General features: G+C 44.0%; 1 protein-coding gene across 2 annotated transcripts; it reads right to left on the bottom strand.

Annotated features, from left to right (window-relative positions):
* Positions 1-3,160: 3,160 nt before the first annotated feature.
* Positions 3,161-18,251, bottom strand: RDH5 (retinol dehydrogenase 5). Of its 2 annotated transcripts, none has more exons than XM_020783360.3 (5): positions 18,160-18,251; positions 9,962-10,294; positions 7,600-7,858; positions 5,476-5,639; positions 3,161-3,733 (listed from the first exon to the last, which is right to left on the bottom strand). In XM_020783360.3, the coding sequence occupies exons 2-5, from the start codon at positions 10,272-10,274 to the stop codon at positions 3,510-3,512; spliced, it is 960 nt and encodes a 319-aa protein (XP_020639019.3). In that variant the 5' UTR covers positions 10,275-10,294; positions 18,160-18,251; the 3' UTR covers positions 3,161-3,509. The 2 variants fall into 2 exon arrangements, with proteins under 2 accessions (XP_020639019.3, XP_020639010.3); XM_020783351.3 differs by having other exon boundaries at positions 18,112-18,212.
* Between the last annotated feature and the right edge of the window lie 2,010 nt (positions 18,252-20,261).

Raw genomic sequence — 20,261 nt, forward strand, 5'->3', positions numbered from 1 at the left:
CTTTTCCCTCTCATGCAATACCAGAATCCAGGGACATTCACTCAAATTGAGTGTTGGGAGAGACAGAGCAGACAAAAGAAACTATTTCTTTACCCAATGTGTTGTTAATCTGTGGGGCTCCTTGCCACAGGATGTGGTGATGATGGCATCTGGCCTAGATGCCTTTAAACGGGGATTGGACAGATTTCTGGAAGAAAAGTCCATTGCAGGTTACAAGCCATGATGGGGATGTATAGTCTCCATGCTTAAAAGGAAGGTACCTCCAAATGCTAGATGCAGGGGAGTGGTATCAGGAGACAGGTATCTAGTTGTCTTGTGTGCTGCCAGAGGCATCTGATGGGGCCGCTGTGAAATACAGGAAGCTTGACTAGATGGGCTCTTGGCCTCATCCAGCAGGGCTCTTCTTATGTACTTTGAGAGATGGAGGGCCATAAATTCCTGCCCCTCTTCTAAATTCTTCCAAAGATCAGTGGGACTAGCCTTGTTCCTCTTCATTTCCCCTAGCGTTGCAGCTTTCCCACCTTCTGCTGTAAACATTTGACTCATCCACACTACGTAATATACTGCCATCCTGGAGTTTAGTTTGGTTGATAAAACTGGGCTGGGTTGTAAGTGACTGAATCACTTCGCAGCCTCTAATCGGAAACTTGTGTACAGCAGAAATCATCCTGTGGTGAGGTCACAGGAAAGGCAGCTATGTGGTGGGAGGGCACAGTAAGCTTTTTTTCACTCTTAGTTTCACTCTTGAGTACTTCTTCATTTTCCCCTTCAGTGTCTGCAATATGTAAACTTGTGCAGGAGACAGGCTTTGTTCTATCATGTGACGAGAAGTCATGCCTTCCTTCTGAACGGATGCTGAACACAATAGTACATTTATGCTGGGACTGCTAGAGATTCTTGTGTACAGTGGTGCCCCGCTTGACGATTACCCCGCTCCACTATGAATCCGCTTTATGATGACATTTTTGCGATCGCTATTGCGATCGCAAAACGGTGTTTAAATTGGGAAAATTTGCTTTACGGCAATCAGTTCCCTGCTTCAGGAACTGATTCTTTGCTAAACAACGATTTTAAAACAGCTGATTGCGGCTCTCAAAATGGCTCCCTGCTGTGTTTAGGATGGATTCCTCACTTAACAGGCACCGGAAAATGGCCACCCTATGGAGGATCTTCGCTACACAATGAGGTATTTCGCCCATTGGAACGCATTGAACTGGTTTTCAATGCATTTCAATGGGTTTCTTTTTACTTTTGCTTGACGACGATTTCGTTCTACAGCGATTTTGCTGGAATGGATTATCGTCAAGAGAGGCACCACTGTATTTGGGAAATTATAGGGACCCTTGGCACATTTGAAGGGGGCCACAGACAGGAAACAGTTCTTCAAACACCACCCTATAAGGTTCATTATGCAACGTATAGAGACCTGCTTTGGCCTATATTTCTTTCATACTCTGTTTATGGTCATGGCTAAAAAAAGGTTGAGAATGGCTGGATTAGTGCACCCAACTGCATGAAAGCAAATAATTGCAAGTGCTTCTCAATGGATGGAAGCTAGAAATTCCACTTTATACTTTTAGGCCATCATTGACACAGGTGCAGAATCAGCCTGTCTTTTTCCACACGATGGTGGACTTGCCTACCTTTGTCTCCAGCAAGCACGCCTGGGACAGGTTTGCCACTGATGTAGGGCCAATGATCCCAGGGGTGGTTTGCACCTTTGCAAAATCCTATTTCTTCAATGCAGTTTGATACCTCTCCTGCATCCTATGCCTTACAGAGCTTCATGGTGGCTGAAATACAGCCTAACTCTTGGAGTCCGCAAAAACATATATGAGACAAACTCTGGGGCTTCATTTTACCTAAAAACTATTCCTGGTTCTGGATACATAGCAAGATCTGACTGCTTAGTTGTGATGGATGTGGACTAGGCCTATGCATAGAGAGAGCCTAAGCTGCTCCTCTAACCCAAACTGCAGGTGTATCAGCATTTATAGATGTTCACCAACTACTCTTAGTCCTCTCTTTTCTCCATTGAATAGTGCTGGTCACTTTTTGCATTCACTGTACAAGATATAGGTTCCTAAGTGATTTCTTGGGAAATGTGTAGGGGCTTTTGGGGCTCAACAATGAAGAAGGAGGCAGACAAGATTTCCTGAATTACCTTCTCCATAGCCACTCTTGGTATTTCCCGCAACTGTGTATTCCTATTCTTATGGGCCTCTCCCTGTGGTTTCACTATCACAGTTCAGTACTGTACTGCCTTGTCAAACTATTAGAACTTGCTTAAGATAGTCGCTGCTGTCATGCTGCTTTGCAAGCAACATTCCCACATCCAGTTTTGACAGGTCTGGGAGCCCCATTTTTTCTGCAGCGTCTGCCATGGACTAAGCCATGCTTGAAATGGCCAAGAATAGGGCAGGGGGACAGGACTGTCCGGAAGTGATAATCAGCTTTGATTAGGGGAACTGGAGGACCCCTCAGCGCCTCAAAATTTGTTGCCCCTGAATGCTTCAAGGAGCAGAATTAGCTGATTTTTTTTTTGGCTAAAGAAAAGAAAGGCCCATGAGATGGGTAGAGAAATTCTCTGGGGAAAACCTGTAGCCCATGGCTTCCATTTTGGCCGGGCTTGGTATAGCCTCCTACTATTAATTTGCCATGTAATGTCCAGATTTCCTTTTTGTAGCGTTTCAGATGGATGCTGTAGCTATGATTTTCTAGCATCATTCTCAAATTCTTTTTTATTGCCCCCTCTGATCCTACTTATTGTTTGCTTCTACTAGGCTCACTAGAAACACAATTCCTTGTATTTCTTGGATTGATGTGGGAACACCTTCAGGGATTTGCTGAAAGAAAACAAAACAAACTAAAACTTCAGCAACAACTGACCAGGGGTCGATGCAAAAATACACTCTGAGTTACACAAGTCTGAGCCCAGGAATTTGTTTTGAGAATGAAAACTGAGTGTAGTTTTCTAGAAGTTGACTCATGGCAACTGGACTTCTTGAAACATTTGGCTACTCATCCAAGTAGCTTCTTCATTCTCAGGAGAATTGTTAGGAAATCCCGGATATATATCCTCCATGCAGGCTCCTTAGAAGGACAAAAGGACGGGGGTGGTGGGGGGATGAGTGTCGTTCACAATTAAGTCACACAAAGATAGACTACTGGTTACTTTAATCTTCATTCCAACAGTTTAATTTGGGCACATCATTTTCTTGCTGCCGTTGTTAACCCATTTAGGAGTTAAAACCTTTGTTGCTGCACATCCCACTATGACCCACCTTCCTCCCCCACTCCCCAGTCCTGATCTATAATACTGTGGCTTCTTATAAAATGGGTAGTTTTGGTTGTTCCCTATAAACCTGTGGAAGAGGAGCGGACGGCAACAGCTTTCTCTTGCTGATTACATCATCATCTTTATTTCTCCATATTTCTTGGGAAATGTGGCCGATTTGAGAGCTGGACCCACTGACTTTGGTCCTGGGTAAAAGGAGGGCCTTTGGAGTCTAGCGCACCCGATGGGCTGGCTTTGGTAGAATGATAGCCAGAGCAATGTCCACTATGAAGGCAGGTAGATAAGAGGCAGGCAGCCATACAAACTTGGCATCCCAACCAGCACTATAACGGGTGCGAGGATGCTTGGCCTCCAGCGCATGCTCCATACAGTTCGTCACTTTGCTAAGGTCTGGATCACAGATGATATTCATTATGAACTTCTGAACTTTCAGATCTGTGGGACAGGTAGAGGAAGTTGAAGTCATTAAGAAACATTTTATACTATCCACCGTTCTCTCTCTAAATGTTTCTGTTTAGGGACTGTTGTACCCAGAGGGAGAGCTTGCATTTGAAGAACAAAATCAAGCTTTTATATACTGCCTGCAATTTCTGGTAACCTAGTCTATGTTGTAAAGATAATTTATATGACACTCCCCTTTTTTGAGTTAATAAGACACTCTTAGCATAAATATTTAAATAGTTTAGAAAGAAGGAACTATCTCTTCCCCATTCCATCGAAGGGTCAAGAGACAGTTTCTACTAAGCACGTACTTCTAAATAAGGTATCTGCATCTGAACTAATTTCCTATTTGTACCCTGAGAGCATCTTCAGAGAAGCATTTTCTGATGCAAATGAGTGTATTATTGTCAACGATAAGGTTATCAACAACATCTGATGGTCAGATGATACTATATTACTACCTGACAATGTAGATGGTGTCTTAATTGAACAATGGAAACAGTCTAAAAGTGAATGTGAAGCAAACCAAGTTCAGGATAATCAATAAAAAGCCAGCACCTCCAAAAATGGCAGTTAAAGATCCAAAATGTGCATGTCCCGCATGATGACAAAAGCAAAAAACCTTGAAATTTGGCTGAATGAACTGAGGGATCAGCTATGCAAGAAAGGCCACAATAGAGATGGCCCAGAGCAGCTTTCTTAGGATGAAGAATGGGAAATGCAACAAAAACCTAAATAACAATGAGCATTGAAAAAGGGTTCCTTTACGTGGTGTTGTATCTTCTTGTTTCTGCTGTATGGCATTAAATAGCGAATATTAAAACAGACTACTATTTTAAAAGTATTTGGAATCTGGATTTATCACAGGATGCTAAGCATTTATTGGATCAAGAGAGTGGTCTACAAAGAAGTACTAAAGCAAATGAATAAAGATCAAGAAATCATGAAGTGTAAAATGTGGAAAACTAGAATGTTTTGGCCAAGTAACGAGAAAGGAAAAAAAAATACATATTGTTATACCTGATCATTCAGGTTAAATAGGGAGAAGTGTAGGAAAGACAGAAGACTTATTGGCTGGAGATGCTTAGGGACTGTTTTTTCATGCAAAACATTCAGAGCGACTGCTTCCAAAGTCAAAATGGACATGCCCAACCTCTGGTAGGAAAGGAAACATGACCAGAAGAAGACAGTTGCAGCAACACTTGAGGCTTCTTTTGTAAGCCAAACAGGAAACTGCCTGACATCTCCCATCTCCAGGATGCCCCCCTTTAGCCTGAGATGGTGGAAGGTTCTGAAGTTCTCAGTATATACAGTATATACATATGTATGTATGTGCGGTTGGGGGTGGGGGGTGCTTTGTAAACCCCAACAGTTTATAAAGTGAAGATGGAACAGAGGCAAGGCTTGCCTTGTTAAAGTGTCCAAAAGCTATACCTTGGACTGAAGTGCTTAGTACATAATAAAGTTACCAATTGTTGGCCAAAAACAAAGAAACAAACAAAAACAAAGATAGCTAGATTTTGCTATAAGACTTATGGAAAATGTGAAGGGTTTAATTTAAGAAATTGGATGTTCTTACTGCTCCCCCCCCCCGCCCTGTATCTTTTTAATAAAGATAATGGCTGGTACTGTACATCTAAAGGCTCTTTCTTTTTCAGCAGCCAGACCTCTGCGTTTCCTCCCCCACCACCACCACCCTTTCCACTCTTAGCAGCTGCGCCTGCCGTAGCACTCACAGTTTGAAAAGAAGTCTTCTCCATAGCTCTGTCGGGCCTCCGGATCCATGCGGTCCCAGAGCTGCCGCAAGGAAGCCTCTATGGAGTCAAGATTGGTCACGGCCGTCTTGAAGAAGCCTGGCTCCACAATGGAGACCTTGATTCCAAAATGGTACAAGTCCCTCCTGGTAAAAGAAGGCATTCAAAACATTCATCGTTATAAACTTTAGAACCACCTTCGACCCATACAGTCTGGACAAGTCTTTCTGCAAAACCTGTTTTGCACATTGGCATAACACACGTGATCCTCTGTTGCAAAACACAGACACTTGCTTGTGGCTGAATTAATTTTTAATTATTAACGGGCATTTTTACTGCCTGTTTCAAGTGATCTTCTCATGTGGTTTGTCAAGGAGGGGGACTTCCAACATTGTTTACTGACTAGTATCTTGGTTCTCCTAACACCTGCATAACATACTAATTGGCAACATCATGCCTTCCTCATCATCTCAGCTCAGGAACCTAAAAAAATACTAGTGTTACATTCCTGCCTGTTGTGCCCTGGGATAGCAAGCCTAAAAAAGGGCAACTTAGCACCTAAGCAGCTTCCCATGGTTTCTAGAGCTTGTTTGCCTTTAGGCTGAGGGCTTAAAACTCTTTACAGTTACACATAATGATTTGCTGTGAAAACCTTTTTAAATCACCAGGAAGTGAAGGACTAAAATGCTCCCCCTTCCCTTGTACAGTACTGTATTTTAAAACTGCTAGTTAAATTAGCATACAGCTCTACTAGGATGGTACATGTCAGGCCTAGAATGCTGCAGCTAATTAAATTGTGGAATTTACTGGAGAGACGATCACGATGTTCGCAGAAGTCTATGAATAAATTTTCTGTGAGTGGTCACAAACGACTGGTATAAAAACAACGACTTTCTTTGTGCTTGTGCTTTCACAGGGCTGTAAGGAAGGATATCAAGCATTGTTGTTAAGTAGAGGATGGATAAAAGGGAACCACATTGCTAAATAACATGTTATGAGAAGTTGAATTAGCAGGTATTTGTCTTGATAGCTTCTCCATTAAAGCCAAATTCCAGACCCTATCTTTTACTTGTCTAAATACAAGAGAAATCATGGGTGTTTCTCTCTGTTTTCCATTCATTGCAGGGCTATTTCTGACCTTGCAATTAGGCCCATAAAACTGATCATGTATTTGTGGATAGGATTTTGCGTTGTTATCTGTAAAAGCAGACTACCAAAGCGGGAATGCATGCACAGAGTGCTCAGTGAAGTCAAGGACCAAGGACTGATCACCTTAAGGCTGTCCTCAGAGACATTGAACTCCTAAGTGCCTCTTCCTCCAGAGAGAAAGGTTGAGTCGGAGGTTATAGTTTACATCTTTCTTTCTGTTTTGCTGTGAACCTTTGACCCAAAATTCTAAATTTAAGCTGGGGACAAGCACCATTGTGGCTTTTAAATATCCTCTCATGCAAAAAACCATGGATAATAGCAAACCCTATATACATAGCATTATCTCTGACTCTAGTGGCCAGTTCTGGTAATTACATAACAGAAATGCATACAGTATTTCTAGGGTGTCTTAAAATATATAATTATTTTTTTTCAGATCATGCATAAGTGAAACTATAGATACCAATCCCGTGGCTATGGGCAGGTCCAACTGTACTACATGATTTTGCCTTCCCCCTTTTGTACCATCTAGTTTTGCCAATATAACCATTAGCAAATTCAGAATGGTGTTATTTTTGGAAAAGCAAGGATTACTTTCTTCCCACTGACAGGTGGAGGAGTTGAGTGAACCTGTTCTTCTACCTCCCAAGTTTTCCCAACAACAAGGGGAACACAAGCTTAAGGATGAAACAGAAATGCAGAGGATGGAGGATGTTAAAGAAAAGAGAGACTGGCTGCTTAAGTCGAAAAGATGCAAATAGTGGAGGAGGGAAAGCATCGTAGAATTAAGGAAACATAAGAAAATCCAGACAGGGGTGGGTAAAAGTGAATGAACGGACGAGAAGACTAGAAGGATGGCAAAGCAAAAGAATTTAAGAGATGAGTCTAGGATAGAAAATGTACAGGATTCATGGAATTAAAGAATGAACACAAGTGAAACCCTACCTAGTCTCCTACCTGAGGTTGTCAGAGAAGGCCTCGATGGTGTATTTGGAAATGCAATAGCCACCACCATTGGCTGAGAGGCGACCCAAGACGCTGGAGGTGTTGACCACACGGCCACGTGCTCGTTTCAGCAGAGGCAGGAAGGCCAAAGATACTTCAATCACCCCAAAAGTGTTGACAGCCATGACCTTGCGGTAATCATCCACATTCATCCACTCTGTTGGGCCAATTGGATTGGCCACACCAGCGTTGTTCACCAGACCAAAAAGCCCTTGAGGAATCGAGACCACTTGGTAAGGGAACATGAGACAACCCATCTTGCTCTTTCTCAACTGAATGCTTGCTGTTTGTGCCTCTAGTTCCTTCTCTGGGATCCCCATGGGCACTTGTACCTCTCTGTCCCCTTTTCTCCTTCCTTGTATATTGGACATAACTGAGGCAAAAACGGAATTTGCATTCCTTTACACTAATATGGTGTCTCTCCAACTTGCTGGAGAGGATTCTAGAACAAGATCAGATCAGGTTACTTTATTTTGAGTTATGTCAATAGCAAATCAACTCCTGCAATGTAGGCAATGTGAACCTTCCAAGTGTTTTCAACTGCAGTTTCTGTAATTTCCTACCAACATAGCCAACAGTGATTATTTTTGTGACCTATAGTCCAAAACACCTGGAGAGAACCAGGCTGCTTACTCCTCTCTCTTTCCATTGTGACAAGTCCTCATAATTTCACCCTGAGATCTTTCCCAGCTTTACCTCCTATTTTAGCCACACATATCAAAGACTGAGTCTGAGACCTTTTCTGCGTATGGCGAAATTGCAACCTATTGCAACCTATCCCTATACTAGGATATTTTCATTATGTATTGCATGGTGGCAACCAAGTTAGAGTGACCCTGGTAAGGCTTTCAAAGCATAGGAGGAAGCAGTTAGATAATTATTTGTCCTGTTGCTGGTACCACCTCTCTCACTGTTCCTTCAGATAATTAGTCTGTTGACTACATGACATTAACACTAATTGTGAGTAGATGAGAACTTTTGGCACAAATAGGTAGTATGTTTTTTTTTTTTTTTTTTGCATGGCAGGGCATTGTTTGCTTGTTAGTGTTTCCACAGACATTATCTTATCTTACTTTTGGCTTGGGTGATCACCTGTATCAGTCTTTAGGACCTTTGTTGGGTGTGTCTAGATGACATCACTGATGATGCACAGAGTGGGGCATGGTCTGAGAGCAAACCTTATTCCACTTGCCTGCCTTCTGTTTGCACTCGTAAAGACCATAACTGCAATGCAATTTGTAGACTGTACTTTACAAATTATTTTTCTCTTATTTTAGCACTACAGCACTAAAGTAATACAGCACTAATTCAATTGCATACCATAGCTTGTCAGTTCAGTGCTGTTTCATTTTCTGATGGCAACTTTAATAGGGTTTTCAAGGGAAGTGAGCTATTTCAGGAATCCTTTTACGAGTTCCTTTCCACCCCAATGGATAACAAAATCTTATTTGGTTATAAGTCTGGCTTCTGAGGCTTACAAGATATTGGCCATGTTTTCAATCCTACAATCAAAGCTGGAAAGGCTATCTAACCATTTGCTTTATTTTAAAATTAAGATGTATCTCAGCCAGTGGACTTCTGACTCCAGTACCACATTGCCCCCTTTCCCTAGCAGCTTGTGTTAGAGTCATAAACATCTAGCTGTGACTCTATCCTGGCTTCTGAGAAGTCTTTGGAAACTCCTGCTTATGCAAAATGTGGGAGCCAGACAGTTGGAGACCATATATCACCACTATTTAGCAAGTGCACTGGATTCTACTTTGCATCCAGTCTCATGTCAAGATGCTGCTTCTTACCAGTAAAGCCCTAAACATCTCTTATCTGAAAATCCACCTTCTCCCATGTGTGTCTGCCCAGAATTTGAGAACCCCAGCAGGGGCTCTGTGGTGCATCCCATCCAGAAGAGTTAAGCTGGTGGATAGTATAAAAGAGAGGTCTTTCTCCATAGCAGCACTTAGCCTGCTGGGCTTCTTCCCAAAGGATATCGGACTGGCTCCCTCCCTGGTGAGCTTTCGGCTGTCGCCAAGATGGTGTTCTTTCACTATCATAAGCTCTTTTCACCAGTTTTAAAGCTGGATTTTAAAAGAGGTTGATTTTTTAAAAAAATGTTGGCTTTCAGTTTGATTTTTTTTCAGGATAAACGAATTTTAAAATTGTCTTTCACCTTTTTATAAAGAAGGTTTTTATCTTTTCCTTGGTATGTTTCCTTGTGGGTATTCTCGTGGGGTGGCAAGGGGCTACTATGTCAATATGATGGATGAATAACTACTCAACAAATACTTCCTCCTGTGACCTCTGCTGGGGCGAAACTCACCTTTATCGCCCACTTCGCCCTTCACCCACTCCACGGCTTTGCGGATGCTCTCGGAACTGGTGACGTCGATCAGGATGGTGCGCAGGCTGGGCGTACTGGCCCGCTGGAGGTTGTCGGCCCCTTTCTGAGTCAGGCAACCAGCTAACACCCGGAAGCCCTTCTTGTCCAGCCGCTTGGCCAACAGGTTCCCAAAACCTGAATCGCAGCCTGTGATGAAAACATACTTATCCTTGAAGGAACTTAAAGTCTGACGGTCACGAATGAACCAGATCACAATCCAGAGGAGGCTGACGAGCAGCACGGAGCACCACATCCTGACGTCTTGCTGGAGGCCTGCAGGGAGAGAGAGAAGAGACTGGCCAGGTAAGTCGAGAACCCAGGACTCCTCCTGACCTCTCGCGGCTCCTAAAGGCATGAACGGGATCCATCCATTCCAATCATTACATCAGCCGTACTGTTCTCAGTAGGTTCTGGGCTCCCTGTCAAACCCTTCTAGGGACACTGCTCTATTTCAGCAGATGTGTTCATTACTCCTGAAAGGTTGTCCTTCCTGCACCTCGGGAAGAGGTTATAAGGGGCTGTTCAGAAGTGATTAGATACCTTGTTTCGTGTGTTATCCCATGATTTATCCAAATATTGGTATTTCCAAAGACTGACTTTTTCAGACGTGGCATTACTGACATTGTTACCATATTTGGCTCTTAAAAATAACGAGGGAGGAAGGGGTTTAAACCAGAGTGGCACTGTCACGTGGCGATAGAGACTCTTCTCCCCCATAAGACTTTGAAACTGAATCCAGCTGGTGAGCTGCGCCTGTGGTTTGCAACTGGAGGAAAACTCTCATTGGTGCTGCTGATGCCATCTGCCTGTCCCATTGCAGGTTGCATATATGCTCCCCCTTACTATTTAGATCAGGCTGGGATGGGGGCAAAGGACTAAGGCCCGTCTCCCCATCCAGTATAATTCCAATCCACCACGCTGTGCTGCTTTCCTTTCCTCCAGTTCAGGCACACAAGGGTGGTACGCATTTGGCCCATGCTGTTATGTATTAATACGTCACATCTCACTTGTAGCAAATCTAATAAAGTACAAGGCCAGGGAGATATTTAAGGAGCAATTTTACCAGTTCCACACCTGCAGTGCCTAAGTGTGGATTTGAACCCAGGCCTCTTGAGTCCTAGTCCATCAGTCAATCCACTACAGCACATTGTGTATTTGTATTTGCCTCGTGTACCCTAAATTTGATCTCCACCATTGCATGGGCGGGTGGGCGGGGGTTGCCGCATTTTTCAAAGATCCTGTTCCAGTCCTGCCAATGACTTGAGTCCTTTCAAACTATCGTCAACAGTAACGCAAATACGCAATGCTCAATTGGTGCTTCTCTTCCAACCCCTGTTCCCATTTTCCTGGTTTAGCACTGTAAAGGAATGACGTTCTTCACTAAGGAAGAACTAAAAGAGTTGAAACTCATGTGAGGTGAAGCTACTTTAGATGTGTAGGGCCCCCTTCTACTGCCCCGTGTTCACAAGAGATTAGAACCTTTGAATGGAACCTTTGAATGGATCCAAGGCACGGAAAGACCTGGGGGTCCTCAGCACAGTTATGCCATCAAAGTTTCACCAACCTCATTGTAAAGACAGGCAAGCAGTGCTCGGTTTCTGTTCTTATCCAGACAGAACCTCCCGCTAATAGACGCAATTGAACTCTTCCCAAGAGGTCTTGTTCTTTCAGTTTTCCTCTATGGGAGAATACCTGTCCCAGCCCTAGGTGGGTCGCACCACTCCGGGATGCTACACGTGTTACTTCCTTCTCATGTTCTGGATTGTCCATGGTTGGCATGCCAACATGCCTTAAACTCGGATCCTCATGGCACAGTGGTTAAACTGCAGTACAGCAGCCAAGACCCTGCTCACAGCCCGAGTTTGATCCCCATGGGCTCAGGTAGCTGGCTGAAGGTAGACTCAAATTTCCATCCTTCCTTGGTTGTTAAATTGAATACCCAGCTTGCAGGGGGAGGGGAGGAAAATATAACCATCATCATTAAATTGTAAACCACCTAGAGAGTGCTTTAAGCACTATGGGTCAGTATATAAGCAGCAGATTTTGCTTTTAAACAAGGCCACAAGGTCCCACTATGCTTTGCAGACAATGGGAGAAGAATTACATGAGAAAATGTCTTGCTCTGTGTTTTAGATCTTCAAACAAGCAAGAATGTGCAGCTTAGAGTCTTGCTATTTATTGAGGACAAATCTGATGCAGAAATTATTTTATCCATTTTTTAAAAAAAACAGGCAATTCAGATTAATTACTATTTAATCTTTACAGCCTTGAAGAAAGTAGAACAGTCAGAGTGTTGGAGAAGGGTTGGGAAGGCTGAGGATCTGGGCCCCCTTCCCCAACTCATTGGGTGGCCTTATTATAAGGATATAAGAGGGAAGGGGTTGTTCTGTAGAAACCATCTTGAGTACCTATAAGGAAATTTAGCTTGTAAACATAATAAACAGAGAAACATCCTTTTTCCTTTTGAGCTTAGTTCACATCAGACATTGCACTATAAGGAGCAATGAGTGTTTTATAACACAACTCTGTGAAAATGGCTTCCTGTTTATGAAGGTCTGCCTGCTAATTAGGGTGGCCGCCTACGCAGCCTCAAAAAGGAAGGCAAAAGGGGAAAGTCATTTCCATAAAACTGAGGCCCATCCTAATTTATAAGAATAGATGCAAAAACAGAAAATAATTTTTCAATAATTTAAACAGAATATCTCATGTAGGGGGAAATGAAACTGAGTGACTGATGTGTCTGAAATGGTTAGCTCTCCCAAGTGTTCACCGTGGTTAATTCCCAAAATCTCCCCTTATAAAATCTTCATCTTTCAAGCAGACCTGGACTGAACAGCCTATCTAAGGGAAGTCCCTTAGATAGGCCCAGGAGGATAGTCCCTGGTTAGGCCTTCTTCACAAAGAGCATTTAGGGTTTTCTCTGCTGTTGATCTATATGGTGGGGCTTCCCCATTCACCATACTCCTGGTCAACCCAATGCCGACAGGCTGGCAAATCACTTCAGCTGTGCCTCCCAAGTGGCTTCTTGGCAAACTGTGAGGCTTTCAATGAATTTCCGAGCCACAAGTTGGGAGTCCATTCCATCGGCCATGTATTTGTAAGCCAGTCCAGTGCTCGTGTCCACATGCCATTTGCTCAGTGTACCCTTAGACCTAAATGTTGGACCGATGAATACCACAGAGCACAGGTATCGTGTTAGGCCTCACATTTACAATGGATATGGTGCAGTTGGTGATGTAGATGGATTTTCCCACCTTTGAGTGCATGTGAATGAGTAAAGGGGGTATTGTAACCAGTGTCAGCAAATTCAAAAAATAAAAGTAAGAGACTAGTCTAGTCTAATTAATGCAAAGGCTTTGTGCTTCCAAACGTGGCCTGGTCTTTCTGTCCATCCCCTGCCCAATCCACGGACCAGCACCAGAAAATCAAGGCCAAAATATAGCCTCTTGCCTGTTGCATTGCTTAGCTCATTCTCATGGAAGTTCAAGATGACAAATCAGCAAAGGGGTTAGGTCCTTTGAAAACTCTGTCTCAACAGTTCTCGCATTTGCCTCTGACCCGCAAATCTGAACCAGCTCAACATCTCATGTGGCATCTCTTTGACACCCGCCATCTGAGCTGTAGAGGACGGCAGTGGATTATTACATCCCACGCAACCCCTGGGAAACCAATGTCCCACTTTCTCTCACATGGATGCTTGCCGAGTCCCTGCTGTTGAGATTCTCAGGGTTGGGTATTAATGGATTATCTCCCAGTTTCAGAATTCCAGGATCAAGGAAAGTTTCGTAACCCAGTTTTATAACTGGCCTTGTCCCAATCAGGGACAGGAGCTGAGTGGCCTGTGTTACATATGATCCAGTTTACAAAGTCCGGGGGGGGGGAAGAGTATTCGGGGTTCATTGACATAACCAAATAATAATTCCATTGTATCTAGTTTGCCCGCATAGATCAGATCAGTCTGAGATGGAAACATTGATTGGTTTTCCCTAGCTTGAAATGAGCCTCAGTTATGCAGCTTTCATATTAAGATTAGGAAATTTCTGATAGGCTTGTCACACCTCTGAGGCACTTTGTCATCATGGCATTAAATATGTGTGCATTCATCCACCTCCTAGACATAACACTCATCTTGTTCTCACCGGTGTTTAAGCTTGCCAAATGGCCATTCTACATATAAAACTTCAGCAAGTTCTGTTGCATGTGTAGAGCAGGTCAAATATTACCTGAATGTTAACCGTTTGTCCTCCTTTTAGGAGACATTAAAGGAATGATCTGAGAGAGAGAGAGAGAGAGAGAGAGCGCTTATGTGTCTATTTGCCCCATATTACAGGGACCTGGTTAGATGAAGCAGGAGGAGCTAATCTTTCTCAGCTCTGCCCACCTGGGTTCTCTGTAAAGCAGCAGGTCAGATGTGGGGCCTGGGGAGGAAGCAATGTTGTGATAATCTATTGAAATCCCACTTCCCTCACTGGGTGTCTTGTTCCATCATCTGCTGGGTCTGGGTGTTCACATCGGAGAGTGGGTGCCTGGGACTGAATAGGGATTCTGTCGGTGCACTGTCTCCCCTGCTACACAACAGCAGCCTCCCTTCCTGAGCCGACTGAGCCGCTCTCAGGTGTGGTACTAGAGTTGCCTCAGTGGATCATGCTGGGGGACATCAACATCCATGCAGAGGCCATTTTATCTGGAGCAGCTCAGGACTTCCATGTCAACTATGATAATGACAGGGCTGTCCCAAGTGGCATCTGGCCCCACTCCTGTTGCAAACCACGCTCTTGAACCAGTGTTCTGCACTTCCATTGTCATGGACAGAGCACCGCCTGGTGGGACTTATACTTTTGGAATGGAGACTCTGCTTTTGGGGGGGACCAATTAAGATGCCCCACCCTTTTGGGGGGGACCAATTAAGATGCCCCACTCTTAGAGGGCTGATGGATCCCAGTGGTTTCCTGATGGCTCTTGGAGAGCTTTCTGCTATCTTGACAGGTGATCCAGTAAAGACCTTCCTGGAACAAGGGAAATCCTCAGGGTAAGACATTGGAGCATGTGGTGGTGCTTCAGCTCCATGAGTTCCTGGATGAAGTGGGTTATCTAAGTCTATTTCAATATGGCTTTAGGCCTGGCTGTGGATTAGAGATGTCTTTGGTCAGCTGGGTGGGTGACCGATGCTGGTTACTGAACAGAGGAACTATGTCCTTGGTGGACACGGGACTTATTTGTGGCTTTTGAGATTTCCATCATGGTATCCTTCTGGGATAGGTTTGGGAGGTATTGTTTTATAGTAATCCCAGTCCTTCCTGGATGGCTGGACTCGGGTGGTGGTGGTGGTGAGGAAGTCCTGTTCAAACTCCCTGGTCATTGACTTGGGTGTCCCCCAGGGTTCAGTCCTGGTCCCCCTGCTACTCGACTTCTACATGAAATGGCTGGGAGTGTGTTGGGGTTTGATGCCATTGATATGCAGATGGCACCCAACTCTACCTCTCTGTGAAGATTCTCAGTCATCCTGGTGTGGTTATCTGGAAGTCGAGCCATGGCAACTGGACTCCTTTCTTATTAGGTTGAAAACGTTTCACTACTCATCCAAGTAGCTTTTTCAGTCTGAAGAAGCTACTTGGGTGAGTAGTGAAACATTTCAACCTAGCAAGAAAGAAGTCCAGTTGCCATGACTCAACTTCCAGACAACTCTATCTGTCCTTTTCATCTGATTCCAAGGAAGGTATTGTCTGTTACATGAGTAACGGACTAGTTGAAGGCAAAAACCTGAAACTTAAATCAGACAAGACAGAGGTGCATTTGGTCAGTCAAAGTGTAAATCAGGAGCTAGTGGTTCAGCCTGTGCTGAATGGGGTTACACTCTGCCAGAAAAATCAAGTTGGGTGTGCTCTTGGATTCAAACCTGAGCCAGGGTACACAGGGTCTTGGCAGTGGCGAGTACCTGTGCCAGCTGTGACTGTTTGTGGTGCTGATTATGACCCATAAAGCTCTATGCAGCTTGGGGCCAGGCTATCTAATGACAATATTACCCCATATGCACCTTTTCAGCTGTAAAGATCTTTTGGGGAAGCCCTTACTTCAGTTCCACCATCTCCCCACGCTCGTTTGGTGGGGACACGAGAGCGGGGCCTTCTCAGTGGCTGCTCTCAGGCTTTGGAAGGCACTGCTTCTGAGAAGCCAGGCTGGCCTCCTTCCTCGTGTCCTTCTGTCAGCAGGCAAAAGCCCTTTCCCTTCAGGCAGGCTTTTAAGCAATACATGAGGATTTTAGGAATGCTGTCTTTATTAAATTTAGAGATTTTAATAATGTTATTTTAAAATGTTTTAAAAAATTGTTTAATGATAATTCCTAGGTGTTTTTAACCACTACTGTACTATTCTATATTTTGAATTGTTTGTGAGCCACCTTTGGTCCCCTGCGGAGAAAGGCAACATAGAAATTGCATAAATACAAATATTTGGACTGTGATCAAGCACAATTTAGAAAAGAGAAACGGTAGCAGGCAAAGTGGTCTCTGGAGCACAAACCCATGAGATTTATAATCCTTTTCTTAGCCTTTAAGATGCCACAGTGTTGTTTGTAACAGCCTAAGGCAGTCCTAGGCTCCTGATTGCCACCCAGGCTTGTCATTCATCAGTGTGTTTTGTGCAAAAATTGTCATTTTGAAGCAAATTGCCCCAAAGGAGGAGACAGTCTCCAGAAGGAGATAGAGGAGAAGGAGACAGTCTCCAGATCACAGATGCAGAATAACACTCAGATGGGGGGGGGGGAGTGCAATAGGAAAACCGGAGATCTTTATTCACTCTGCTGATTAACCTTTGTCTTGAAGGGTCCACCCTTCTGCGCCCCCTCACATACCAAGTCCAGCATTGCAACTCTTACCCCTTTGGGATTTGTCAAAGAGAATACTGTACACAACTCTCAGCATGCAGTCTGCCTGCTTTCTCAACTGGAGGATTAGCAGCTCTTCAGCCCATGGCAAGCATGAAGTCCTTCCAAAGTGGCAAACAAGTGGATATAATGGTTGTTGTGGGGTTTTTTGGGGGGGCTCTTTGGCCATGTTCTGAAGGTTGTTCTTCCTGACATTTCGCCAGTCTCTGTGGCCGGCATCTTCAGAGGACAGCACTCTGTGTAGAATCAAGCACAAGGGGAGTAGTACTAATGGGGCTGTCCTTGAAGATGCCGGCCACAGAGACTGGCGAAACGTCAGGAAGAACAACCTTCAGAACACGGCCAAAGAGCCCAAAAAACCCACAACAACCATCAGATCCCAGCCGTGAAAGTCTTCGTGAATACATTGAACGCCTCTAAGTGGATATACATTAACCTCACAGCAGATGATAATAGGATGAGTTAGAGACATATGAGAGAAGTGTGAAAAAAACACACCAAGGTTTCAAATATCAAGCTTTTATAAAAATTAATCAGCAATAGTTCATTTTCTTTAGCTGTAACTTCCAAGCTTCTGTTCCTAACAAGGCTCTCAGTACACAATACTTGACTTTCCTCAGGCAGATCTGAATAATGAAGAGCTTCTTCAGATGTCAAAACTATAACCAGACTATCATGCCTTCAGTTTTCCCAGCCACAAGATGGATCACAGTGTTGCAAGCGTAGAGGCAGAGGCAGAGGCAGATAATGCTGTTTGTTGTTATGTGCCATCAAGTCACTCCCAATTGATGGTGACCTCATGAATGAGCATTGAGGTGCCTCGAGACTCGACTCCAGATCTGCAGCCAGCACCAGCAGCTCTGGATCCTGACCTGCCACCTGTCCGGGCACCAGTACCGCGGTTGCAGCTGCCTACTCAGGTTTGGCTGCCGGGGGGTGGGGGAGTAGCAATCTGGCGACTTATGGCTTGCATGCCGGCAGAAAGGGCTACGTGTGCCAGCTGTGGCATACCTGCCATAGGTTCGCCATCACTGATCTAGGTTATCTGCAAAGCTCTTGTACCACATGTAAAATGAATCAGGTTTTTTTTCCTATCAGCATTCTTTACTGCCCAGCTTCCACACCCATCATGCTGTAGTTTTTCTTTTTAATGGATAGGACTAAACAGGGCAGTGTTCGCCCTCCCGCTCACACAGGTCTCCCTTACCTTCTCAACAGCTTCAACCAGACCCTGGAAAAAAAAGCAGCTACTCACGCTTGTGCTTGGGGCACTATACCCTGCTTCTCTGCTGCTGCTGCTGCTGCTGCTGCACAACAGAGCAGGAAAAAAGTCCAGCTCTTAGCCAAAGTCCACGGAGGGGGAGAGGCCAGAGCCCTCCCCAATCAGCTCCCTGATGACGGAGACCCGGGGCAGGAACTCAGCCTAGCATTAATTCTTGGTGCCGGCTGAATGAAAATCTGCTCAGACCATTTCCACTCATCTATATTCCGATTAAAAGTCTGGAGAGCCCAAGAAAAAAACAAGAGGTGTGTCTGTGTGAAGAAGTAGGGAATGATCACTTGACTGAAAAAACAAAAAACTGATGTGTTAGGAAGCAAGACAAAGGGACCAAGTCTCCTTGAACCCTGCCTGAGAAACAGTGTGTGGCACACACAGCAAGCTAAAACGAGGTCAAACCATGCAATCTGGAAACAGTGGAGAGTTTTTCACTCCTCTTTATATTCCATCCACCATAGGCATGGTTTGCCTCTCAACCAGTGATCCTCACAACAAGCCTGAGAGGTAGCAGGTTCGGGCTGAGAGACAGGAACTAGCCTGTACTCACAGAGCTGTTAATTCACAGCTGCCTATCTTGGTAGACTTTCCCAGCCCTAAACCAACCTCTAACCCAGGGGTTCTTCACCTTTAGTGCAGATTGGTCTGATGGAATGTCTGCTAAGATACAGGTGTAAAAAATGGGGACTTAAAAACAACACTCCAGAAAAGGAGGGTTGTTCTTATTTTGATATGTATGTTTATTCATAGTAGATACGTATGCTTATAAAATGCAGAACTCAGGCATACCTTCAACAGGATTCTGTGGCCGCCTGCCAACTTCTTACCCTTAGGTTTAGGTCAGCTTTCTACTGCTTCTTTTCAGAAGCTATTTCCCCCTTATTTGAATGTGTCTCCCAGAGCTGTCTTTCTGGAATGGCCTTTATACTTCTGTTTCATTATAGAGGTGAGGGATCATCTGAAGGAGAGGAAAAGAAATTCCTTTTTACTTTATGCCACTTTAAGGATTTGAGAAAAGATATATTGGATTTTACCCTCATGGCATGGTGAATGGTATACCACAGCTCTTCTCAGGGGCTATTAGGAACCACTGCAAGAGGTTGAGGAGGTGCTGCTCAGTATTTGGATTGCTTCCCAATATTTGCAGAGTACTCCTCTGTTAGGATGCATGTGTGTGTGTTCTGTGCCATCAAGTTAGAACTGGCTTAGAGCAACCAGAATAGGGCCTTCAAGATAAGTGAGCTATTTCAGGAGTGGTTTTACCAGTTCTGTCCCCCCAAGTGAGTTTCCATGGTAGAGTGGACATTCAAACCCAGTTCTCCAGAGTCCTAGACTATCATTCTGTCTGCTGCACCACACTGGGAATCCATGTAAGGATATATAGCTCCATTTTAAAATCACTGTCTTTTAACACCTACCGCTGTTGATCCATTTCCACAATGCCCAGTGCTGATTTTAACCTATAAAGCCCTAAATGGCTTGGTACAAGCTGTTGAGAAGATTGTATCTCCCTTTATAAGCCTACCTGGGTATTAGGATAAGCAGGAGAGGCCTTTCACGTGATCCCACCACCTTCACAGATACGTCTGGTGGGGACACGGGAGAGGGCCTTCTCTGTTGATGCTCCCATATTTTGGAACTCCCTCCCATGGGAAGCCAGGCTGGCCCCATCTTTGCTGTCCTCCCGCAAGCAGGCAAAGACCTTTCTCTTCAGGCAGAGTTTCCTTTAAATGACCAAGTGTATTTTTTTAAAAAAGAGTTCTGGAAGTTGAATCATGGCAACTGGACTTCTTTCTTGTTAGGTTTAAACATTTTGCTGCTCATCCAAATAACTTCTTCAGTCAGCTTATTCAAGGATTGTTTTTATTCCTTTGTTTTACCTGTGTTTTTTTATATTGTTCTTATTTGTGAGTTTTTAATATAGTATGTTGAAAATGTTTTAAATATTGTAACTTATTATTTAGCTTTTAACTTTGCTTTTTAATACTTTAACTTACCGAAGATCCATTAGGAGAAAAGTGGCATATAAACATATATACATACGTACATACACACAGCAGGCTTTCTCAAACCAGGTACCT

The sequence above is a fragment of the Pogona vitticeps genome, chromosome 2 (genome assembly GCF_051106095.1).
Source record: "Pogona vitticeps strain Pit_001003342236 chromosome 2, PviZW2.1, whole genome shotgun sequence".
Lineage (NCBI taxonomy): Eukaryota > Metazoa > Chordata > Lepidosauria > Squamata > Agamidae > Pogona > Pogona vitticeps.